The 26,698-nt window shown below is 36.3% G+C and overlaps 2 protein-coding genes across 5 annotated transcripts in view; one reads left to right on the top strand and one right to left on the bottom strand.

Annotated features, from left to right (window-relative positions):
• The window catches only part of TP53BP2 (tumor protein p53 binding protein 2), a 135,581-nt gene that overhangs the window by 100,406 nt on the left and 8,477 nt on the right, over positions 1–26,698 (bottom strand). The gene's annotated exons all lie outside the window — the stretch shown is intronic.
• Positions 1,508–26,540, top strand: FBXO28 (F-box protein 28). Of its 2 annotated transcripts, XM_019716058.2 has the most exons (6): positions 1,508–1,816; positions 12,251–12,360; positions 14,877–15,015; positions 19,877–20,072; positions 20,842–20,920; positions 21,857–22,102. In XM_019716058.2, exons 1-6 carry the CDS (start codon positions 1,550–1,552, stop codon positions 21,948–21,950), a joined length of 885 nt encoding a protein of 294 aa, XP_019571617.1. In that variant the 5' UTR covers positions 1,508–1,549; the 3' UTR covers positions 21,951–22,102. The 2 variants fall into 2 exon arrangements, with proteins under 2 accessions (XP_019571617.1, XP_019571616.1); XM_019716057.2 differs by lacking the exon at positions 20,842–20,920 and having other exon boundaries at positions 1,511–1,816; positions 21,857–26,540.

Here is a 26,698-nt window from a genome sequence, read left to right as displayed (position 1 = left end):
AGATTTGTGCACCTTGATCTTTGGCATAGGATATCATAAAGATACAAAACAATATGGAAATATTAAGCAAACTTTAAAAACTTTAATTTGATAATTGTAAGATAGTACAAGGGAGTCTAATATACTCTTCACCAATTGTTAACATCGATCATATTTGCTTTATTAATCTCATTCTCTATCTATTGAACTATTTGAGAGCAAATTGAGACATTATGCCCCTTTACCCTTAAACTTTAATGTGTATTTCTGAAGAATAAGGACATTATCTTACAAGACCCCAGTAAAATTATCCAAATCAGGAAATTTAATATGATTACAATATTATTATCTAATATATAGTCCATATTCAACATTCGCCAATTGTCATAATAATGTTCTTTATAGCTATTTTTCTTAATCCAATTCAGGATCACCCATGGATTTAGTTGTTTTGTCTCTTCAGTCTCTTTTAATCTGGCAGAAATCCTTAGTCTGTATCTTTTATGACATTCATATTTTTGAAGAGTATGGAGTAGTTATCTATATTTGTCTACCTCAAATACAGGTTATGCTTTATTTTGCAGGAATACTACATAATATCATATCAGGAGGCATATGATGTCCATTCTTCCCATAACTCGTGGTGCTAATTTTGATCATTTGGTTATAGTGGTGCCCGCCAAATTTCTCTATTGCAAACTTTTTTATCTTTGTTATTAATATGCAATTTGTGGGGAGTTATTTTGAGACTATGGAAATATTATGTTCCACATCACATGTCTACTTTCTAGTTTTAGCATCTTTTGATGCCCCTTGCCCAGATGAAAAATTTTATTGAAATATATATATTTCATGTATTATAAAATCCACTACTTTAAAGTGCACAATTCACAATGGTGATGCAACCATCACCATTATCTAATTCCAAAACATTTTCATCATGCCAAAAAGAAACCCTGCACCCCTTAGTAATCATTTCCCTTTCCTCCACTGCTTTAGCCTCTGGAAACCACTAATCTACTTTCTGTCTCTATGGATATGGCCATTTCAGACATTTCATATAAATGGAATCACATAATATGTGGTCTTTTGGGTCTGGCTTGTTTCATTTAACATGTGTTTAAGCTTCATCCGTATGGTATTTTAACCAATACTTCATTGCTTTTTATTTGCCTAAGTCAATTATCACTATGATTTTTGAAAAATGATATTCTAACTACATCGTTCTGTCTACACTTATTAGAGAACATTATTTTTATCATCCTTTGTCAGGAAGCTCTTTAACACAACTGCACCTAGGAAGTAAATTTTAATAGACAGGGTTGCCTTGCCCTCAAGTCCTTTTCAATCTTAGATAAAAGATCCCCTTTCCAAGGGTTTACAGTATCTTCCCTCATTGCCACTTGAACAAAACGCAATGTGTGCATCTTGGTATCTCTCTCTGCCTGTCATCCATAGGCTCCTCCCCCTCCTCCAGGTGTCCCCGCCCGGGAGGCTCAGGAGGAGGAAGTGACGCACAGGAAGTGTCCCTGTTCCCCTTGCAGTGGGGGGAAGGAATCAAACCCCCAAGATGGCGGCGGCGTCGGAGGAGCGGATGGCTGAGGAAGGAGGCGGTGGCCACGGCGACAGCGGCTCCTCTTCGGCCATCGGCTCTACCCAGCGACTGCCCCCACCGCCCCCGCCCCAGACCTCGCAGCCGGGGTCCCAGGCGCCCCCAGCCCCAACGCTGGCTCCGGACCAGCTGCCTCAAAACAACACGCTGGTGGCGCTGCCCATCGTAGCCATCGAGAACATCCTCAGCTTTATGTCCTACGACGAAATTAGCCAGCTCCGCCTGGTGAGGCCCCCGCGGGACCCCCGCCGCCCTCTCCTCCGGGCCGAGGTCTGGGGAGGGACGGAGAGGGGAGCGCGTTCCCCGGGGAGGGAGCCCCCCGCGAGCCCAGCCGGAGACAGAGCACGGAGCGCGTCCCTCTGAACCCAAAGTCTCTCTTGGCGTCTGTCAACGGGACTTGTCCCGATTCCGCCCTTGCTTCGGAGGTGGGGCGTCTGCCTGGGGGAACTTCGCCTTGGGGGGCTCCGTGTCCCCCACCCGGAAGCGGGGCCGCGGGCGGGGAGGGACGTAGCGGGAGTTGAGCTGCCCACCTCCCCCCAGCCTGAGAGTGGACACCCGAGGGGGCGCGTCGCCTGCCTTTTGTACCCCCTTCCAGTCCCGGCCGGGGTTGGGGGAGAAAACTCCCCAAGAGGCGAAATGATCCCACGATCCCAGGCAGGTTTGATTTGTCTGCAAGGATATCGTATTGTTCCCGCAACCACCCAAGTTTCCCTGCTGGAGAAAATAAAGTAGGGTTGATCGGTTCTCCCCAAACCGGGGTGAGGTTCGGAGGAATCGGAACTCCAGCCCCCTGTAATTGACCAATAAAGTAGGGCCCTGAGAAATTGCCGTTCCGGCTGGGCCTCACCCCTGACACTTGCCACCCGTGGTGAAGCAACTTGCCCCTTGACCGGGTTTTTTCTCTCTCTTGCAGTTCATTTTATAACTAGTGATTTACGCCCACCCGCCAGCTTTAGGAGTGGTTTTATACCTAACAAGCACAGGATGTAGTTCGTTCAGCCAGTGATTTATAAAAATGAATTTGTCACTGGGATTTTATTTCACTCCAGAGGCTTGACTGAAGGTTTGATGAATGTCTTAGCTCAGTCAGATATTTTGCTTCCTTTCAGTGAATTCATCTTTAAGTGGTAAGGAAATTAAAGGAGGTGGACATTTTGAAGTGATTGCAAAACCGATTCAGTGTAGATGCTAAATCTGTGGTCGGGGTTGTTTTTAAGAGGACAAAGACATATTTCAGAATGTGCTGTGTATAGCATTTTCTTAATCAATATGCCATATTTTAGATTTACACTTCCAGTTTAAAATGGATTATAATTGCATTTTGGAAAGGAAATCATGCTTATTGTTTAAAAGAAAGTTTATTAATATTAATTCAAATTGATCAATTTTTTTTTTCTAGTCAACAGCATTTCAACCATTTCAGTCCGCAGGATGGAAAATTCTTTAGTTTAAAAGTGATATTTCAAAATTGTCCCTGAATTTTCAAAACATGGTATCCTAGAATTTCATGTAGAATCTTAAATATTCGTTCACATTTTTTTTTATAGGATGGTGTTTGATCAAGATTCATGCTCTAGTTCACGGTGCCTGGAAATTGGGCATAACATTTGATTGAACTGAGCCTTTCAGCCAGACAATAGCTTTGTAAAGGCTTAGAATGATCACAGTTCTGTTTTCTAACTGTTGAGGAAAACTGTTTTTGTTTGTTTGTTTGTTGTTTTACGTTTTAAAAAATTAAAAACATTTTTAAGGGGACAGTTAAAGCACATCCCACAATTTATTAATAAATGACATGTCTTTCAAGTGAAATACTGAATTGCATTCTTATTTTTTAAGCCATTATTTATTGTAACCTTTAAAGGATACAAATTCATACTTTCAAAGATTTTCATAAGGAGTCCCTTACCAACCGTCATCACCCCCCACACACACAAAGATTCTGCAGCCAGTTTAATGTCTCAGAGATGGTTTTGTACCCTGCTTTAGTAATGGAGTAGTTTTCATTCCTTTCTGTACTTGAGATTAATATAATTTCTTAGATTAAGTGGATAATCTTGTGTGGGGGAGTTGGAGGTATCTTTGGTTTTAGATTCTTTGGTGTATTAAGGTATAATTCAGGTTAACATTAGAAAAGAAACATGTTCTTTCTCACCACTAGATGTCAGCATTAATTTAATTATGATCTTTATATGAGCTTGGCAGCCTAGAGACAGTACCTGGCAGGTGCTTTATATGCCTTTCCTCTCTAAGTGACCGTTTGTACCTAAAGAATTGTTTGCCAAAAAAATTAAGGAACTTCAGTATGTATGCTGTTATCTGGAGTATAAATTACATAGTTCCTTTTATTGTTAAGTATTTGAGCAGAATTAGGGCTGGATATGTTTGTAAGAGACGGATGTTAATTAAGAATAGAGTTAGTTTCCATAAGCCAAATGTCAACTACTCAGTGGCTGATGAGCTAGTTTATGGATTGGTTGTTTGTTTGGTTTTATTTCTTCCCAGTTTGCTTGCCTTATTAGGACCTCAATTATCATTATGTTAGCAGAATTATGTTGGACAGGTATGCAATCCCTGTATTTACTGCTCTGCATTTTCTTTAAAAGATTTGCTCTGCGTTGCATTTGCTAAAATAACATTTTTTCAGTTACTTGTGCACTTGATGATAGGCTTTGCTTCCTGTTACCATGAATAATTGAAATTTGACTTTACAGTTATTTCCAAGGGACTGTTCAAGTGCCTTATTAAATCTTCTTTTTCCCTGCCATTGACTAATGCTACAAAATGTACCCAGATTCTAGAAATCCTGGTTACACAGAAATAGTTCTTTAAATATTTAACTCCTCCAATGTATTTAAATTTGGCTGAACACAACCTTTGTAATGACAAAAACCTGTACTTTGAGTTGTTTATCCAGTAAATCAGACAAATTTGTGCTGATGCAGCATTAGACTGTCACCTAAGCCCCCTTGACAGGTATGAGAGTTTTTGAAACAAGTGGCAAAAAGTTAAAAACTGAGTTTCTACCCCCAGTTAGGGAGCTGATTAAACCTAACTTTGAAAGTATAACATTGACTCGGGAGCACAGTGTTCTCACTCACTGAAAAATGAGTGTGAAAGGATTTTTGAAAGTTTTAGGGAGATCCTGTCAAATGTTTTTCTGAGTGGTTCAGGTGGAGCTCCTATAAATTTAATGAAATCCTATTAGTGGTTCAGGATGTATATTTGACTAGAGGTTAAATTCAGAAGTCTTGGCTATTATCTGGAATGAAGTTCTCTAGTTGGTAGCAAAATATACAAATACATATTTTCATCCCAAGATATTTCTCCAGAGCATTCTAGCTCGTTAAATGTTACCCATTTCTAGTTCCTTTCACATCTTTTCCTCAAACATTAGAAAATTTCAGTTATAGAGAGGGTCGATTGGTAGGAAATATGAAGGAAAATGAGAAACTATACTTTTTTTAAAAACTAGGCAATCTGTCTTCTTCATATCTCTTGCTCCATTGCAGTAGTTCTCAATTATTTTGGTTTCAAAACATCTTATACTCATAAAAGTTACTGAGGACCCCAAGAGCTTGCCTTAGAAAATTCTAGAAGGTCCAAGAATCCACAGTACATTAGCTGTCAGAACAATGTCATCGCATGTCATGTTGCCTCTGGAAAACTCCACTGTATGTTGTGAGAGAATTGAGAGTGAAAATGGCAAACAAGCATCCTAGTATTACAAAAATAGTTTGGCTTCACAAACCCATAAAAGGATCTTGGGAACCCCAGGGGTCCCTAGACCACACTTTGAGAACCACTGCTCAGTGTTGCTGTTACAAAGAATACATTCTATTGCTGCTTTTTGTTTTTGTTTTTTTCCTCCTCATCATGTTATTGATTTGATTAACAGGTACTTAGGTACAGGTAAGAAAATCGTAGTATTTCGGGGGCAATTCATTCTTCCTGCAGATTCTTATCTCAGAGTGAAGGGGTTCAGTCAGTATCCCTCTCCACAGTATCGAGACAGAATGATCCTTGAGCCCACTTATAAAACATCAGGGTGACAAATGCAAAGATACAGGAATGTTGAGGGTAATAAGGAGATGCTTCCTCAAGGTAATGAGTTTTTATCCTGTCAGTAAAGGTGGGAATCCAGCAAAAACAATAACGATGTACAATGGAATGAAGTAATTAGAGAAGAGTGACTTAGATTAAGAGGAGACTGATTTTGGATGTGTGAAGTTTTAGATGTCCTAGATTAGTCATCAGACACACCCCTACTTTCTACCTTTTTTATTTCACAAACTAGTCAAATTTAAGAAAGTTTTTTGAGAACCTCCAGGGTTGATAACTTTTAGTGGAGAGAGTAAGGATGTTTTTTTTAAAAATTCCATTTCTTACCATCATTATTTTGTAAAAGGGACCAGATACACCTGTATACACTGGTTAACTGAGACATGGGTTCTTAAAATATTGCAGAAGGTACTGGCCTCTGCATATTAATCCAATTTTCATGATTTCTGAGACTAGGAGCAAAAGATACAGCCTTTCATAGAGGTTTCTCCCAACCACCTACTTCTAGCATCTTGCACTTAAGATTGATTGAAATAAAAATCAAGCTGTTTAGTTTCCCAAACATCTTAAGTCTTTCTGAGCACATGCTTTTTCTTCTGCCTACAGTCTCTCCTTTGTTTTCCTATCCTGGAAAATGTCTGTAACTTCGAATGTTAGTACTCAATAAAGCTTTCTTTGATTCTTCTCTGAACTTTACTCAGGTAGTTTTTCTAAGTTGCCATTGCATCATTATTGTACTTAACGGGGATTATCTTTAGAAGGGCCTGTTTCCCACTAAATTTAAGCTCCACTTATCCTTTCATCATGAATCCTGATGGCCTTAGATAGTCAGTCTGTGATACAATGTAAGTACTCATTATTTGTTGAGTAAATAGTTCTTAAAACATTTCACTGCTCTAAGTAAACTATGGAAAATATATGTCATTGTAAAAACAAAAGTGTTTTCTGTATAAATTATAATCGTGCTGAAAAATCAGTTGCTAAATATTTACCTCTAACAGGATATTAGAAAATTTTTGAAAATTTAAAGTTCTCAGTTCACCTAGAATGTCTTTAACATTTTACAAGACCAATTTAAGAAGCTGAGTAACTAAAAAAGTACTTACTGAGAGAATAAAAATTGATAAGGTGATCTGAAACTAGTATGTAATTAATATGAATAGCCATTAACAATAATAAATTAAGTCTCTTTCATTATAATCAATACTCAGTTCCTCCATTAATGAGAATAATGGTGCAGAGAATATAAAACTGAGAATAATCAGAAATGCTTTTCTATTTGACTTTTAGGATGCATATAGAAATCCTGGGAACAGACATTTCTTCCTAATTGTTTTGCTCAGGCTAATATTAAAATAAATTTATGATTTCTTTCCAAGTGACTACCTACGGGGGATACACAGAGAATTTAAAATCTGTTGGAATTCTACCTGGGGATAATTAACTGCCAGTCTGTCTGTCTGTCTGTCTATCTGTCATATCTATCTAGAACTTAGATAATCCACCAGGTAGGTAGCTTTTTTTTTTTTTTATAAAAGATTAAGTATTCTTATGAAAGAGGTGGCAAGTCGTATTCATATTTTTAATACGTAAGGGAAATCAAGGTGAGTTCACTGAAAAAGCAAATAGGGCAAGAAAAGAACCAAAATGGTTGTGGGTTATTCATTATTCATTTTTTACATTTTATCCCATTGGTAGGAATAACGAAGTAACCGTCATTAACTTTTTACCACATTTGCTTTTTCTCTTTCACTTGTATGATCATTCTTTCTCCCTGTACACGTTTGTGAGTATCCCACTCACATTTATTTTACTAAACCATTTGAAAGTAAGATGTAAATATGACATTTTGCCCCTAAATACTCATATAATCACTATATCATCACTTCCAAAGAATTTAACATTATATTTTAGATTCAGATTTCTCGACTGTCCCCACAAAATCCTTTAAGCTTTCGGCAGGGAGGACGGAGGAAGGGTGGGGGAAAAGGGTCTTGAATAAAGCATTAATCTCTTTAATCTAGAACATACCCCCCACTTTTTTCATTCTTTCATGGAATTGATTTTTTGAAGAATACAGACCAGATGGCTTGTAAAATGTTCTACAGTGCAGATTTATCTGATGGTTTCTTCATGATTCACTTCTGGTTTTTGAACTTTGAAAAGAATTTTAGGAAGACCTTGGTCTAGCTCCATCTTTCACAGTTGGTGAGAACCCCATTAATGTCCTTAAAATCCCGTTTGCCTCAGAAGCCCTACTTATAGACTGGTGCCAACAGTTTCTGTAGCAGCAGTGTGTTAGTTGAGACTCTAATCAGTTGGGGATAATTATTTCAATCCATATAGCTGCAGATCACTAAATTTAAAAAGGCACTAATTAGAAGACCTGGATTCTTAATTTTATTTTGCCACTGAATAGCTGGATGACCTTGGAAAAAGCACATGATTTCCTAAGGCCTGTTTTCTCCCCATAAAAGGATAGGTTCTGGCGTCTACAAGTTCCTTTCAGTTTAAGGGCCATTAATCAGCAGCCTAATCTTTGATAATAGCTTCTGGATTAGCTGGAGAAAAACATCAAGTGTTCAGTTCATTTGAGAACTGTAGAGCACTAAATGAGGACATAAAAATTTTTTTCCATTATGATATCTGCTTGATTCTAAAATATAGTTTCATATTTTAACATTTTTGAAATCAGAATGCATCTTGATCAGCTTGTATGTACATTATTGTGGCAGTGCTTTTCTTTTCCAGAAGAGGTTTTATTAAATTGATAACAAATCTTAAAAGTCTCTATCGCATCTTAAACAAAATCAAGGAAGTCCAGCATCGAAGACATCTGAGTAAGAAATGCTGCCAATTATAATTGTCAGACATGATGTATTGTAAGACTCTTCCAACATCAACTATTAAAAGATGGAAAAATGTACATCTTAAGAGTCAACAAAGATTGGATAATAAAGATTAGGTTGAACAGGAAAATTGTGGGTTTCACAAATGTGAAAAATATGTGGTAAAAGTGTCTTGCATTGTTAAGGACCATCATGGCACAAATTGAAAAAGATTTCTAAACACAAGTGAAACAAATTTTTTATTACTGACCACTTAAGTTAGAAAATGATGAAAAGGATAATAAACATGGCATTTTAAATCCTGACTAATTAACAAAGAAAAACCACACCTATTCTCTTGTTCTGGAAAAGCAAGTTAACAGGGGCCCGAGCTAAATGTCTTCATTGTAGACTGATTTATTCCATTAGGTTCCTTTTGTTTTTAGGGTGTATATAAATAAATACACTGATAGTTGTCATCTTTGTGTATTAGACTCCTGAATTTTATTTTAGTTTACTGTCTTGGATAAATTGCCAAAATGCTAGAATTTTGTTTTAATAACCAGGGGAAACATTTTTCTTCCTTTAATCTTGGGAAATTATTAAAATACCCATAAATATAGAGCTTGACTTTAAATGAGATAATTTTGCTTGCAAAGTTGTATACGTTATCAGCAGTTACCATTAAACTACTTGGGGGATATTAGAATATTTCCATTTTCCAGAGGTCACTGCTTCTTTCTGAATCCTAAACTGAAGATACATGACCTATTGTATTTTTGTTTTTGGGCCATCGGTCATTCAATGCTTATTTTTAAACATCCATGAAAGGCAGGGTACCACATTAAATACTGCTCTTTTACAATATTGACTAACGCTTAAAATACTTTTGACTTTGGCTTTTGTGATGCTATTCTAATTTGTCTTTGTAACCTATTTTCTGGTCTTTTTACCAGTTTTTAACCACTAATATCATTTGAGGCTCTGTTTATACGTCTTTATCTTTTTATCTTAAACTTTTTCATTTGGGGATTCATCTACAGTGATTTCAGCTATTCCCAGGTGAAATTTCCAGAATCATATCTTTAGCCCTCATATTACAGTTGCGTACAGAAAATGACCTACCAAGTGTCCCAATACGAGGTCTTTCCAAAAAATGAGTGGTCTTTGTAAAGTTATTTTTTATTATGCTGATTTCCCTGCTCAAAACATGGGAAATTTTAGTCCTCTCAGCTTTGCCTACACATCTGCTATTATTCAGAAGTAGTTTGCTTGCTAATGACTTATTCATTCCAGACTTCATGCCTCTGCATATGTCATCACCTCTAATTTTGCGGTCCTTGCCCTCCCTTCAAAGCCTAATTCAAATCTTGTATCATGTGAAGTCTTCCTTCCTTGGTTCACTTTATCGGGTTATTTATTCATATTCTCATCACACAGTCAGTACTTAGGTACTCATACTAGTCAGTACTCAGACATTCAGTTGCGTTTCTAGATTATCAAAAGATATCTAAATCCTAGTTGTTAGATTCAGTGCAGCAAAATTCTAGTATAATAAAATGTAGACAGTACCTTGGAAGTTATTGCAATAATAACTGATTTTAAATTTTTTCTTCGTGAATTTATTGCTGTGGAAAAATTACTTCCATTATTTCATCTCAGAAATTATTAAAGATGTAGAGTTCGTAAAGACAAGAAGTGTTTTTCTATAAGACTGTGTTAGAAGGTGCCTCACATTAAATAGTTTTAACAACAAGAAAAAAGTGTTTTTACAGCCCCCAAGTTTTACTCCCTAGAAGTACCACTTTCAAGCCTTTGGGCTGTTTTTCCTTTTGTTTAATATTAGCTGTTGACTTTCTACTCTGAAAGATGAGAATTTAGCCTGATCTGTTCCCCCTCATCACACACACAGACACACTCCCTTTTCCTTTCTCAAATTACACAATAAAAGTTTTTTCCTCACATAAAGTTCAAAACTGGTGGTTGTGGCAATGTGGTTATTCAGGATGGGGGCACTGGTTCTCAGGGTATGGTCCAGGGATCCTAGAGGGGTTCCAAAGATGATTTTGGACATCTATAAGATCTAAGAGGTTATTTGCATTTTTCACTCTCATTCACAAGTGCACAGTGGAGCTCTCCAATAGTTGTGTGATGTGATAATGTCATCATACTGACAGCTAATGAAGTGTATGCTTGTGTATTATGTTTTCTAGAATTTTCTAGGGTAAGACAACCTTAGTGGATTGAATGCAGAAGCAGATAGGGTTCACTTCTGTTCTAGTAAACCACACATCAAAGAGATTTGCAAAAAATATGACTCATGAAATATTTTGTTTTAGAAAAGCATGATTTTTCCTTATAGTTATTTATGTTAATATGTATTGGTTTTATTATTTTTTCAGTAGACACTGAACAAATGTTTATAACTGATTTAGTTAGAAATAGATTCTACCGTATTTTAAATTATTCATTAGGAATTACTCTTAGTATCAATACTGAAAAGTTATTTTGATACTGAAAAGAACTGTTTTCCTTAACACCTTTCATTTGACATGTGATTTAGGAAGTACTTATTATTTAATATTAAAGTATTAAAGCTTTCATTAGCTTCAACCCCGTTTGGATTTTTTTGTCCCTATATTCTCAGGAGAAAGCAAACTTTTGATATCAAGAGTTTCATCAACATTTCATCTCAACAAGTATTTGTCAAGCATTTGTGCGTGGGTGTTTGGGAGACAGAAGCATAAGACAGCCCCTGCCTTGCTGACTTGATACAGATTTTTCTGAGTCTTGTACTTTCATCACCTATACAGAGAGAACGTTCAGGTTGATGACTCTGAATCACTGCAAAATTCTCAGGAATCAAAGAACAAACAAACATATTGTCTACCAAGTCTTACTAAGATCAGAAAGATGCTGGGATACCTCAGAAGTATAACAATGAAGTATATGGTGCAAAGTTTTCAAATTAAGTACTAAATTAAACAATTTATTTCACCTAATTTTTATGTAACACTTTGGAGTTTACCAGTGATTTAACATGCTTCACTTAATGCTCATGATATCCCGGAGTTAGATACTATCCACATTTTATAGGTGGCTGACTCAGGCTTTCAAATAATAGCTGATTTGCTCAAGAATTGCATAAAGGTTGGACTCAAATTTAGGTGTTCTGACTTATGATTCTGTGCTCTTACTATATAAAAACACCATCTTTCTTAAGGATTCAAAATAATTGAGGTTCTGCTATACATGCTAAGATATTTGGAGGATATGACATTATTTAAAATAGAGTAACTGTCTATAGTTAACCCAAATCACTAGTAGAAATAAATAAGAATTCTCATTCTGAGTATAGATCATATAAATTTTGTGAGAGGTTGGACTTGAGTTTGAATATGCATTTTGTCTAAAGGAGACTTGCTTGTCTCAAACCATTAAAAGCTTTTGAATATATTGTTTTACTGATCTTCAGAACTACAGTGTCTGACCATAATAGTGGGGGTACATTCAAAACATTCGACAAATACCTAAAGTAAAGGAGTACAGTTTTCCTTGCCTACAGATGATATTAATTACTTAATGTAAGGATTATAGAGTGTGAGGCATTCACCCACATAATACTGATTCAGAGATTCAGTCAGCAAACTGGGGAACAATACTAACACAGAGAACTTGAAGCCATCAGTTATGAGTGAGTCTAAGTTAATTCTTTTCATTAATTCGGTTATTACTTTTTAAAATTCTTCTTTCTCCTCCTCTCTCCCCATAGGTTTGTAAAAGAATGGACTTGGTCTGCCAGAGAATGTTGAATCAGGGATTTCTAAAAGTGGAGAGGTACCATAATCTATGTCAGAAACAAGTTAAAGCACAACTCCCAAGGTATGTTACAGCTGCAATGGCAATAATTTATAATTGGGGATTTTGTTTGTTTCTTGATTTTTTTTTCCCTTTAAATCTCAGTAGTTTACATGTTAAATGGTTTCCAAGTTTTTATAGCAAAGGTTACCAGCTCACAATAAGTGATTTTTTTTTTTTTTACTACAGTTGGCTCTCGCTCACCATTTCTTTTCAACATTGTACTAGAGGTTCTAGCCAGGGCAGTTAACAAGAAAGTAGGGGGGGAAACAGCATCTAGTTTGGAAAGGAAGAAGTAAAACTATTCACAGATGACATGATCTTGTATACATGTCATCTTTTACATGTGGAATACACTAATTATTAGCACTAATAAATGAATTGAGCAGGGGTACAGGATACGAGACTGATATACAAAAAATCAGTTGTATAACTATGCACTAGCAGTAGGCAATCCAAAAATGAAGTTAACACCATTTACAATAGCATAGAAAAGAGTAAAATACTTAGTAATAATTATAATAAAAAAGTGTAAGACTTGTACCCTGAAAACTGCAAAACATTGTTAAAAGAAATTAAAGAAGACTTAAATGGAAAGATATTCCATATTCATGAATTGGAAGACTACCTGTTGTTAAGATGGCAGTACTCCCTGATTGATCTGTACATTCAGTGTAATTCCCATCAAAATCCTAGGTGTCTTTTTTGCCAAAATTGACAGGCTGATCCTACTGTTTCTATGAAAATACAAAAGACTCAGAATAATCAAAAACAGTCTTGAAAAAGAAGAACAGAGTTGGTGGAGGACTACCACTTCCCAATTTCAAAACTTACTAGAAAGCTACAATAATTAAAACTGTGTGGTATTGATATAAAGACAGATATATAGTCAGTGGAATGGAATTAAGAGTCTGGAATTACATTTTTAGTCGATTGCTTTTCAACAAGGATGCCAAGACAATTCACTGGGGAAGAAATAGTGTTTTCCACAAATGATGCTGGGACAAGTGGGAATCTACATGCAAAAGAATGAATTTGGACCCCTTCCTCACACCACATACAAAAGTTAGCTCAAAATAGATCACAGACCTACGTGTAAATGTCAATGCTATACTGTAAAACCCGTGGACGAAAATATAGTACTAACCTTCATGAACTTGGATTAGGCACTGGTTTCTTAGATACGACACCAAAAGCACAAGTAAAAAAGGAAAAAGTAGGCAAACTGGACTTTATCAAAACTTAAAACTTCTGTGACTCAAAGGACATCATCAAGAAAGTGAAGAGACAACCCACAGGATGGGAGAAAATAATTGCAACTCACATATCTAATAAGGGACTTATATCTAGCCTGTATGAGGAACTCGTAGAACTCAACAATAAAAAGACAAGCCAATTTAAAAGGCACAAAGGATTTTAATAGCCATTCCTCCAAAGAAGACACACTGAAGGCCAGCAAGCACACGGAAGATGCCCAACATCACGAGTCCTCAGGGCACGGCACATCAACACTGTGAGTCGGCACTTTACACCCAGCAGGATGGCGAAAATAAAAAAGACAAAGTGCTGGGAAGGATGTGGACAAACTGAAACCTTCATAAATTACTGGTGGGATTGTAAAACAGTGCAGCCACTTTAGAAAACAGTTTGTTTTGCAAAAAGTGAAACACAGTGCTACCATATGACCCAGCAATTTTACTCCTAGGTCTATAACCAAGAGAAATTAAAATGTATCCACACAAAAGCTTGTACGAGAGTGTTCATAGCAGCATTATTCATTAGAAAGTAGAAACAACCCAAAAGTCCAGCAACTGCTAAATGGATAACCAAGGCAGTGGTAGTCCATGTAATGGAGTATCGTTTGGCAATAAAAAGGAGGGAAGTACTGATACACAGTGCAACATGCCTGAGCCTAGAAAATGATGCTAAGTCAGAGAAGACAGCCACATACTGCGTCATTCCAGTTATCTGAAATGTCCAGAATAAGCAAAACCGTAGAAACAGATAATAGGTAGTGGTTGCCAGGGGCGGGGGAATGGAAGTGAGTGATAATGGTTATAGGCTCCCTTTCTGAGGTGCTGAAAATGTCCTGAAATTAGATAGTGGTGATGGGTACACAGTTCTGGGAATGTACCAAAACCACTAAATTGTACACTTTGAAAGTGGATTTTATGTGAGTTATTTCTTAATGAAACTGTTTAAAAAGTTTAAATGAGCTAACTTTATGGGCAAAAACATAATCTCTTGTCTGTATGTCCATGTGTAGTTCTTTCATTTTTCTAATTTCTGTGATTCTAACAGCCAGTAGGCTTGATATAGCCAAATAATAATTTTTTTTTTTTTCCAAATATTTTGTCAGTGAGTACTAGTCCTTGGCAAAGATTTCTTGACATAGTTATTCATTTATCATCACATTGAATGATGACCCAATTGCAGATTTCTAAATTAACATGTAAATGTTAGACAGTTTCATTAAGACATTTGGTTGCTTAACATTTTAGTTCACACCACGTTTTTAAGGGTTGTTTTTGTAATTGTAGGAGAGAATCAGAAAGGAGAAACCATTCATTAGCTCGTCATGCAGACATCCTTGCTGCTGTTGAAACAAGACTTTCACTATTAAATATGACTTTCATGAAGTATGTGGATTCCAATCTCTGTTGCTTCATCCCAGGAAAGGTAAAGTAGAGTTGCTTACCTAGAACAGCCAGGTCGCACTGTGTACACTTTAAATCAAGGTGATTTTTTAAACGTCAGAATTGTTCCTACTTCTCTGGAATGAGTTTCTGTGAATGGATTTGTTCTGTACAGTAACTGATAGAAATATGTACCATGTATGTGATCTTTGTATTTAAAATTCTAATTAGGAAATATACAGTAAAAGCTGTACTGTTCTTTGGAGAAGCCCTTGTTAAGAGTTAATACTCCAGAAAACACTTTAGAGCTTTTACTCTTTGTTAAGATGCCAGAGATGCAGCGACAGTGAACAAGATAGGTATTGTCCCTGCCTTCAAGACTGTTAATAATTTGGGGGACGTGGAGTAGGAGGGACTAGCTGGGTTTTGTTGGAGAAATGTTTCATGAGACAACTTGATAAACATCCAGATTTGAAAAGAATAATTACTGTATAGCAATATACTCAGAGCTAAGTAATACTGCTGTTTAACACAAATAAGTACAGATGGCATATTTACTGTTACTAAGTTAACAAAGACCCCAGCATTCAACATGCTACTCACCTTCAGTGGTATGTTGCTTCTTGAATTGAGTGGAAGTTCTAGTGAAATATGTCTATATGCTTTTATACATATACGGTAGGGGTGGAAATGGAATTAAAGGTCATTTTGCTACTTAGTTGATACTAGGAAAAGTATCGACATGGTTAGAACTAATTTTAATACCTAGTAAAATTTCAATGTTCTCTTTTTGTTATTTCCATAGAATTAACATTGGCAATATTTTGTATGTACTTTCTCCATTTTCAATTTTCTATGGTATTTATTTTTGGAGGGGAATCCTGTTTGTTTTCATTTTATCTGAAATATTATTTGGCATATTTCACTTTCCTCATATTAGCTACAAATGCTTTTGTAGGGTAGTATGGAATGATTAGCAGTTAGAAACTTTCCATTCTGATTCGTAATGCCAGATTTTATCCAGATCTGATTTATAGCCCTTAACTCTGAAGTGTTCCTGGGAAGTTCATTGAACTAGTAGAGGTTGTCCGTGTATGGTCGTTTTTATTGCATATCTCGTTAAGAATATGAATATTTAAGAAGCGTCTTACAGTTTTCATAACCTCAGACACAATAACAAGAGTTGAGTGGTTTGGGCAGAGTCCATATGACCTGCACAGCCTAAGATACTTAGTATCTGGCCTTTCCAGAAGTTGCCGATCTTCGTTCCAGTTCATCAGGATCACATGATCGGGATGATGTTCTTTACTGTCTAAATAAATGAGTTCCAATCTAGTTGAGTCCCTGATTTTGGAAACCACTTGTTGACCTCTCACTTTAACTGAAAGAACAAACCAAGGTAGCAGCAATGGAGAATGTCTTAAGCTTTCAAGATGCAGTAGGTCCCCTCAGGCATTTGCCCTGGACAGTTCTTAACTGAAGCCTCTACCTCACCCGCCCGCAACAGAAGAGCTGCTGGAAAGGAATTTTGGACCTAACTTTATAACATAGATAGCTGCCTATCTATCCCTTTCTCCTGCCATTGTCCTCATCTGATATTTATGAAAACTGTCTGATTCTTAGAGCACTTTCATATACATTATCTCATCTACTTTCCATCACTGCATGTAAGGTAGATAGAATAAGTATTTGCTATTCCTATTTCATTGATAAGAAAACTGAGGCCTAGAGAATTTAAGTGATTTGACAAAAGCCACACTCAAGTCTTCTGATTTCTCAACTGCCCGTCTTCTTTACTGTTTTATTCCATTTTTCCTTAATAGTACCCATTTCTTCACAAGAACTTATCCTAAGTTCTTTTTCTCCTGCAAACCTGAACTTGACAAACAACTCAAAAAAAAAAAAAAAAAATTTTTTTTTGGTCTTTATTATCTCATTTAATTCAGCTTGGATTATTTTGTTTCTTAAAAGTGCTGTCTTATTTACACCAACGGGCACAAGTCAGATAGGGCCATAGTTGCCGACCCTGACCACTATGCTGACATTCCATTCATCTTCTCTCCGAACTAAGAGGTTTCAGATTGTTGGCTTACTTCTATACACATTTCTCAAATCTTCTATCTTACATATAGAAGTCAAACTTTTTTCAGTAAGCTCGTAGTCAGTATAGCATTTCACACATACTGAAGCACACAGGTGAGCAGCGGCCAACTAACCATTCTGGAAGATATAATAATGGAAAAAGACATGGATGGTCCCTGCACTTGTTACTTGTAGCCCTGGTAACCCTTTTGTGCTTATTGAAACACAGTGGTCCCCAAAAGTCAGGGTTTTCACATTGTAACTGATTGTACAAACAGTTACAATAAGGTCATAAAGCTAGATTTCCCTGACCAAACTTAAAACCTACATATTAGGTATTGTTGGTTTGTTTTAAATGTGTTGAAGGAAAAAAAACTTGTAGTGGTATTGCATTTCCTAATTCCTCTTTTTGGTAGCTTTTTGTTTTGATGCAGTTTCATATTTATACAAAAATTAGAATAGTACAAGGAACACCCATATCTTTTATCCAGATCCAGCAATTATTTACCTTTTGTCTCATTTGCTTTTATTCTCCCTATATATGTGCATTTTATTTTTTTGGAACAATTTGAAACTAAGTTGGAGATATTGTGACCCTTTATTTTTAAATATTTCAGTGTATTCCCTAAGAACTAGGACATTATCTTACTTAAACCACAGTAAAGACATCAACATCAGGAAATTTAACATTGATACAATTAATTATCTAATCAATCTGTATTCAAATTTCATCACTTATCCCAATAATACTCGTACTAGCGATTCTTATTTTCAGTCCAGAATCCAATCCAGATCATGCATGGACCCTTTGCTCTCCTTTAATGTGGAATAGTTCCGACACTTTGTGTTTCTTGATCTCAATTTTTGAAGAGAATAGGTCAGTTATTTTGAATATTCTTTGAGTTTAATGTTTTCAGAATGTTGTGTTTTTGTGTTCTCTAAAATTGATTTCAGTGTGAAGACATTCTTAAAAATCAAGTCGATCTATTCTTGTATTGAATTTTTAGATCCCTCCTCCTCTTTCTTTCCCTTCCCTCTCCTCCCCTCCCCAGCCATGTTGGCTAACTAAGGAGTTCTGGTAACTTTTTATGTGCTCCATTCTTAAATACAAGCAGAGAGTAGAGAATCGGAAGACTACTATGAAACAGAATAAAACAAATGGGGGAAAAAAACTTTTGAGAAAACCATATAAGCATATAAAACTTTAAAAAGAAAATGTGGCTAATATTCTAGGAGAAATAAGAAAAGATATAGTCAAACACATGCCATATAAGGAAATATTGAGAGAATTTTAAATGCACTGAAATTTTTTAAATATGGAAGAATATTTTTAAAATAAATAAAAGGATTGGAAAGGAACGTTAAGGAAATCTCAAGTAGAACAAAAAGACAAAGGTGGAAAATGAGAAAACTTTGAGAACATACGAGGTTCAATATTCTAGTAGGCAGTTGTTTGCTAAATACTAGATTAAACAAAATAGAAATTCTCACCTACAACAGTCCAAAGACGTAAATGATATTCATAGTATATCATTTATTACCGTGCCAATTTACATATAAGCATCATAGAGTGAACTGCGTGTGCTAGAAATGTGATAGTTGTTCACCGTATTTGGTTTCTACCATGCGTTTTTAATACTTATTTTTCGTAACTATTATTCTATCATCTCAAACCTGAGTAGGATTCAGCATGAGCGTGCATATTATTAGAAAAGTGGAGAAATAGCCTCTCATACTATTCTGCAAGATTGTAAGTTTTCTCTCAGGACTCAGCAGCTTCAGTAAAGGAGAAAAGAAGGTAGATTATAAAATTGTTCCAGAATTGGGTACTGGTTAGATAAATGCAATAAGGGGAATGGGTGGGATGTGAGGTGGTTTAAGATAGTTTGGTGACAGAATGGTTTCGTTGGTTAACCCACAATTGGGGAGGTAAAGGCCCATGAGAATAGATGTCATCCAGACTGGAGGTCATCAGAGATGTGAATTACTGTCTTCAGGTCTATGCTGAAGCCATGGGAAGTATTAAGGATAACCTCCCAGGGATTAATGCTGAGGGCACAAATGCCTAAGGAAGGTTCAGTTACCATTCCAGCAAGAGAATTAGGAACCAGGATTGTCAGAATTGTGTTTCTTCTCCATGTATGTTATGCCTTGTGTTTTCCCATTGCAGTTATCATGAAATGAAAAAGGATCTCTTGCTACCCTTTGGTAATAGCAAGAAAGTGGGATTTGAAGAGACGTCATTCCAATCCATAGCAAGTCTTAGAGAAACAAAACTTCAAGGGATAGTGCACAGGGTGCCAGTGTAAGGAAGAAGGCGATCAGGCTGTGTTTCTGTGGCTTTGGGAGACAGATTCGGGCTAGACTGAAGTCATTTGGAGAGTTAGAAGAATATGGGTTTGGGTAATTCTACTTTCCCTATCCCTGCTTGCATATAGGATTTCATTTCTTAGTTTAGTCCTCTAGTTTCTTTAGCAATTTGTATATCCCTCTTTGTATCACTTATTTACACATATGTCTCCCCAATTACACTGTGATTTCCTTTAGGGCAGGGGGGTATATTTTATTCATCATGATTTCTTTGGCCTGTGCACAGTACCTGGTACTTAATAAATGTAAGTATGAAACCTACAAAGTATTGTAACAAGGCCAAAGCCATATGTTACAGACGATAATGCTATCAATGGCCAGTACATCAGTTAAATCACCCTAAAGGTCTTCATGTGAATTGCAAAACAAGCAGTCACTTCTCTCCCTATTTAGCTATTTTATTTAAAACAAAAACAAAAACTGAAGGTGCTAATGAGAGCTCATTATTTTAGGTCATTGATGAGATTTATCGTGTGTTGAGATATGTCAATTCTACCAGAGCCCCTCAGCGAGCTCATGAAGTACTTCAAGAGTTAAGGGACATTTCCTCCATGGCAATGGAATACTTTGATGAAAAGATTGTTCCAATTCTAAAGAGGAAATTGCCAGGATCAGATGTGTCTGGAAGACTCATGGGCTCCCCTCCAGGTATCTCGTTTATAATATGTTCAGTTTATAATAATGTTCATACATAGTTTTATAACTTTTTTCCATGTAATTGTATATCTTGAACTTTTCTGTGTCTGTAAATATGTATCTGCAATATCATTTTTAATGACAAATTGGATTATAGACCATAACTTACGTAACTGAGCCATTACTGTTAAGCACGCGCGTGTCTAGATTTCAGTATTTAAGCTACCCTCTGAAGAACCATCTTGTGGTTAAATCTTTGTACATACGTATCCATAACTATTGACTTAGTAAGAAATTTATTAGAGTAGAATTGCTGAGTGAAAAGAGCTATGTATTTTTTTTTAATGTTTCTCACTATTTAATATTCATTATCCTAAAACAGAATTAAATATACCAGATAAAACATAAAAAATTCTTCATGGAAATATCCAATTAATTATTTCAGTCCCCAGAGTGGCTGGCTGCTACTTTAAAAGACAAGGTGCATAAGTCTATTTTGAACACTGTCACTTCTTCTGTGGTAGCTATTTTGCAAAAGTATACTGGATCCTAAAAATTTGTGCCTTTATCTACTGAAAGACTACATTTCAATATCCTCAACTCTTGCAAATATTTTAAATCAGGAAAAAAAAATGTAGTTACACGTTACTGGTTCGGATTAGATAGCTCCCTGGAGTACTTAGTGGGGTAACTGAGTGCCTCTTTATAGTTTAATAATAAAGCCTATGGCATCTCAGCATTGATATATCTATTATTTATTGAGTACCTATTATGTGCACAGCACTGTACTGTGTCCTGTGGAGACTAAAAAGAAGTGTAATACGTGGTGTCTGCTCACAAGGATCTTACTGTTTCAAAAGGTAAGACATATTCAGACTCAAAGTTCAGTTATCATAGGCAAGAGAAATACTTTAAAGGAGTGTCCGTTTAAAGGCCAAATGAGTAGCAGAAACAGATCTTAAGGAAAATAAGATCATTGTTCGCTGGTCTGATTAAGACTATACAAGAGAGAAGAACTGAGCTGAGCCTTGCTGTAGTAGTGGAAGTTGGATCAAGATCAGCAGAGAGAGAAGGAAGAATGCATCAGTCAAGGAAATATTTGGGTTATTTAGATGTACAAGGAGAAAATTAGCATGATGGGTTTAGGGCATGAATGGATCCATCTGATCGTTTTCGAAAACCTTCAGGAGATCTGGTTTTTAAAAAAAGTAGGTTATTAGTTTACAGTAGTGATTTTTATGCCCATGTTACATTCTATTGTTTCTAAAACAGAACAGTTCCAAAGCCTTCCTGCACTGTGTCAGAAATGTTTGTGCCCATCATGAATGATGTAATTCACTCTTTGATGGCATCCTTCAGCTAAAGTTGAAGCCTCTGCATGTATTAATAACTAAGTGCAGAGAGAACTTAAGAACACAGTACCTCTACTTCTAACTCGAATGTTTGTTTGCTTGTGTGAAATTAGATAGAAAATCATTATATTCTTTTTACTGATATTTTCTTAGTAGATCCTAAAAATATTCTAGAATATTTTAAATCCAAATTTATGCCATTAAATGTCCTTTTCCATTTGCTGGCAATGCACACATTGCCACATGAACATGAGAATCAGAATTCAAATGAACATAGTTAAAACCAGGTATCTGATTAATCCATTAGACCAAGTAAATTGCAAAGAAGAAATCAGAAGTGATGTTATAAGGACATTCCATTTCAAAATAAGTTTAATTAATGAAGTATTCCTGGTAGCGAGACATTTTAATTTGTTCACTGACCATTTTAATCTATCTCCATAGTTCCAGGACCTTCTGCGGCCCTAACAACAATGCAGCTCTTCTCCAAGCAAAACCCTTCACGACAAGAGGTTACCAAACTCCAGCAGCAGGTTAAGACCAATGGTGCTGGTGTGACTGTTCTCAGGCGTGAAATTTCTGAGCTTCGCACCAAAGTGCAAGAACAGCAGAAACAGCTCCAAGACCAGGACCAGAAACTGCTAGAGCAGACCCAGATCATAGGGGAACAGAACGCACGCTTGGCAGAGCTGGAACGCAAACTACGAGAAGTCATGGAAAGCGCAGTAGGAAACCCCTCAGGGTCTGGGCAGAATGAAGAGTCTCCTCGGAAACGAAAAAAGGCAGCAGAAGCCATAGACTCTCTTAGGAAATCTAAACGTCTCCGGAATAGAAAGTAAACTGGAAAGTGCTTCTAGCTCCATGAGAAGACCTGGCTTAGTAGCTTGAGCAGTTACGCATATCAGGATACTGTGAGCAACGCGGTGTCCCTTAGGCTGCTAGGCTTTCAGAACACAACTGAAACTTGAACTCTCACGGTTGGGACATTCTTTTCCCGCTTCTGGTTGAACTGATGCACAGAATGTTTTTACTTTGCAATAGATTTGTACTAACCAGACCTGTTGTTCTATCATGTTTTGAGGAGTTGACTTTTTTTCTGTGCAGATAATGTTTAAAGTAAGTTTATTTGTTTCTGCTTTTATGCACATTACATAAGGATCTTAAACCAGTCTCGACAGACTGGAAGTCAAGTTTAATACAGAAAATGTCCTGTTCACTTGAAAGAAAAGACCTACTTTTTAAATGGACAGTATCTTGTTTCAAAAAAAAGTTGACTTTTTGTTCTAAGTGACCTTTGTCTGGAACGTCTGAGAAGTAGTAAATGCTTTTTGGTATTGAAGTAATGGGTAACGAAAACGGACTTCCATAATACTGACTGTAGAAGGGGCCTCTACAGTGTTGACTATATATTTTTATAAACTACTGGCAAGGGATTTCTCCAGTTGTTATTATATCATGTTTCAGTTCTCCTTTTGGGGCCATGCCCTACATTTGCATGGATGGATGCATGCATTGCCTAGGCAACTCACTTAAAAAGCTCTTGCACTGGTGTTATCTTGAACCTCTATACTTCTCCACTTTTTAGAGCAGCGTCATAGTTTATTTAAGCACCTAACATCTTCCACCACAACAGCTAGCCTCTAGGGTGGATTTATGAGTCCATTTGTCCTCCAGTTTTACAGGAACAAGAGAATGTTAAAGCCCTTTATCTATTCTTTGTAGGGTTCAGGTACGCAGGCTAAGGCAGAACCCCAAATCCCAAGGCTCTTTCTATCCACGTCGGACCTCTGGTTACTAGTTCAGTTCCTTACTCACCACTGTGTGTGCTCATTGATCAAATGTGATTATCAGTGGTGTGAGTAGGGGACCCAACCTGTAGGATGCAGTTTTTCCATTGAAAGAAAGTTCACTGAAGAAAATTGTACCATGAAAAAGCATTTCGATCATTTCGTTTCTGGGGGGTGACCTGAGGGAAGCTTTTGAATATTAATTTCAAGCTTTCCAGATCCTCTAATTTTAAACAAAAGCTTTAATTTTGTTTGCACTCCTGTTTTGAGCTTGTAACTGGAAAAGCATGTCTTGCACTGTTCAGCCTTCTAAGTGGTCACTTTAACAACCTCCAAATTATGTACAGTGGTTATTTTCCCCAGTTGTATATTTTTGAGACATTCGGCTATTACTGTTCTAGTTTTATTTTAATGTACTAAATTATGTTATTATTATTTGACTGTTCAATTCTTTTAAACAACTGTTGCCTTGGGCTTCAGTTATTTAAAATAAATTTAGGTGTGATATAGAAAACTGTCCCTTTCCAGGTGGGAGTTTGATACCTGTATAAAACATAAGGTTTTGGTAAGTACTTAGTTGAATAAAAGCACAAGGTTACCACCTTTTTTATCCATCCAACATAACATGCTTCTGCATCCTTTAGATCAACCTCACCAAATGAAACTTTTCCTTACCCATTTTTAATATTGTCCTTACATAATATTGTCCTTAGATTTTGATCAATTCTGTCTAACTTTGAAACTCCATTTACAATGTAGTATGTTTTCAATGAAAAACCATAAAATAACATCCAAGTGTTTCATGGTTTGTTGGGAAGGTAATTTTAAAATAAACAATTTCCAAAAAATATTTGTCAGCCAAGGTCATCCATAAAAGTCCCTGTCTGGAACTCATTTGCTCAGCAGGTCTCATTTTTTGTAATCATAGGATTTAGCCATATTGTCATAACTTTGGAGGAGGCTTACTGCAGTACTCACGGCCTTTACTAGTTGGCTTTCCTGGTAATAGGAAGAATTTTTAAAGTAACAAAGTACATGTTTACAGGTTTACAAAGTATGATCCTTATGCATCAAAGGGATATAACCTCAGATGATTTCTTTAATACTTGTTAATAAATATATAAAGTTGCCTGGGTTTCTTTATAAACTACATCTAGATACCCTAAATGTACCTATAGTCTTCCATTAATTAACATGAGTATCTGGCTTTCATAACAAGCATTCACACCATTAAAAGGTAGATTTTGTTTCGAAATCCAAATTTCTCCAGTATGCACTTGTGATCACCTGTCCATAAGGTTGATGAGTTGCGCTTGTTAATGCATGAATGTTCCATAACAGTAGGAGAATAAAGCACTACAGTTCTAAGTCTTAAATCTTAGGCTATTTAGCTAAAATATTGCCTTGACTGATTTGATAGCTGTTATACTTGCTTTGGGATAGCATAACGGCATTTAAGGTTCAATAAATCACAAATGATTTTGATCAGCTAAAACTGACATATGTTACAGGAAAATTATAAATTAGCCTCCTAAGAGAACTGTCCTGCCCTGGATGATACGTCAGTAATATAAATGCTATAATGTGAATACTGTGTTGTTCTAGAACAGCATTTCCATAAAGTATTCTTGTCACCTTCCTTGGCTGTTTTCAGAGATGTCTCTTAATGGGTCATTCCCACTTATAAGTGGATTATGATACAACACTACAGACATATACACAATGTGAAAAGGCATATATAAGAAGACTGCCCACCCCACTCCCACCCCCAACCCCACCCCTACCCCCACCGGAGCCTCTGCTTATCTCCTACATGAACTTGGCTTGGTTTTCACATATTCTGAAATATGAACTATTTCAGAACATGAGGTTATAGAACCTATTGTTTCTCAAGCTCCTTTTGATGTTCAGAGCCTGGAAATAATGGGGCAATCACAAATGTATTCAGAGTAATCATGATATTTTCAAAACTGCTGGGGGGGCCATGAGGTCTAAAGCCACTGGTTTGGGAAGTAACTTCTTTTTGTAAAACGTGTTTTTTGGAGTACTGAACTTTACAGGGGCTTGCCTTAATCTCTATTTAGTAGTTTCGAGATGTATGCGCTATTACTCTACTTGTTAAAATGTTAAAATATTCTATGTAGCCCCAAAAGTGGGTAAAACAGAGTATAAGTAATGGCTAAATAAATAAGCTAAAAGGTGTCACTACAGCTGGATTTTTGAGAGAAAATGGACATACGAACATAGGCTATGTGTAATAAAAACAATGGCACCTTAAGATTGCACTATTTTATGCATTATTTTATATGCCATTTCATAGCCTGCACTTTAATCTCCAAAGAAATTATGTATGATGTCCCAGTTGTTCCTTATTATTAATAAACTTTTTCCTAAGACAGGGCACTTAATCCTATTTTACTATACTGAGTTAGTTTCTTAGAGGTGGATTCCTTTTTTGAGTTCTCTATTTCCTTAGCCATAATACTTTTTAGGATCTAGGAACTCCTTGTCGATTTCCAACAGTATATAATTTTAATTTAATGTAAAATCTCATACTTGGTGATCAGCACATTCTTATATCCTGCTCTAGTGATGAGTACTAATTGGTTAATATTTATCATGCCCCCCCCGACAAATGTATGCTGTAAGTAAGATCTGAAGCTAGAAATAAAAGGCATTCCGAATGGAAACATCCCTGTATGATGCAGTCGCTTGGAAATGGCTGTTTGTAACATAAAATCCAATTTGATACGCCATCCAATTCTTTCACTTAGAATCTATCTATACTCATTTAACTAGTCCACAAAAGGTTAATAAGTTAAAACAACTTAAAAATAACAAAGTTCTATATAGCCTGCCATTCTGAGCTGAATTATTTTTTAGAAATACCAATCTGCAAAATGAAACTAGCCATTAGTTGGCTGCTGCCTACTATGATTTTTTAATAGCAATACATGGTTATGTTCATGATAAATATGACAGGTTTAAGTCATGTTGGCCTTTGACAGCTTCCTAAGAGTCTTTGTTAAATTGCTGCAATCAACAGGTAAATCCAGAATTTTCCTATTATGTCTGAAGAGAATCATGGGATTTAGAAGCATATGGGTATCTATTAGGTCCACCGCCAAAGTCTACTGGTCCATATTGCAAGCTATACCAAAAGTGTAGATGTGTTTAAAATTCCTTTATGTACCATGTCTGTTTACTTATGCTCATGAGCAACAATAAATTGCCAGTTTACCTTCTGGAATTTTCATTGTTAAAACCTAATTCAATTATTGGAAAGTGAAAAACACCTCCCGGTCACACAACAGGGTACATAAATAAATGTGTTGTCACCAGTCCTGCTTGTTTCCTTTGTATTTCATGCATGAAAGGTTACGGAGCTCTACATCTAACAAATGCCCTATCAGTAACTATAATTACATATGCTATTTGCATGCACACAGCCACTTTATGAAGCAGTTTTACTCTGGAGAGAAATTACACTCAGGTTAAG

This window comes from Rhinolophus sinicus, linkage group LG12, assembly GCF_036562045.2.
Source record: "Rhinolophus sinicus isolate RSC01 linkage group LG12, ASM3656204v1, whole genome shotgun sequence".
Lineage (NCBI taxonomy): Eukaryota > Metazoa > Chordata > Mammalia > Chiroptera > Rhinolophidae > Rhinolophus > Rhinolophus sinicus.
The sequence above is the reverse complement of the archived record's forward strand: the minus strand, read 5'-3'. Positions and strand labels throughout refer to the sequence as shown.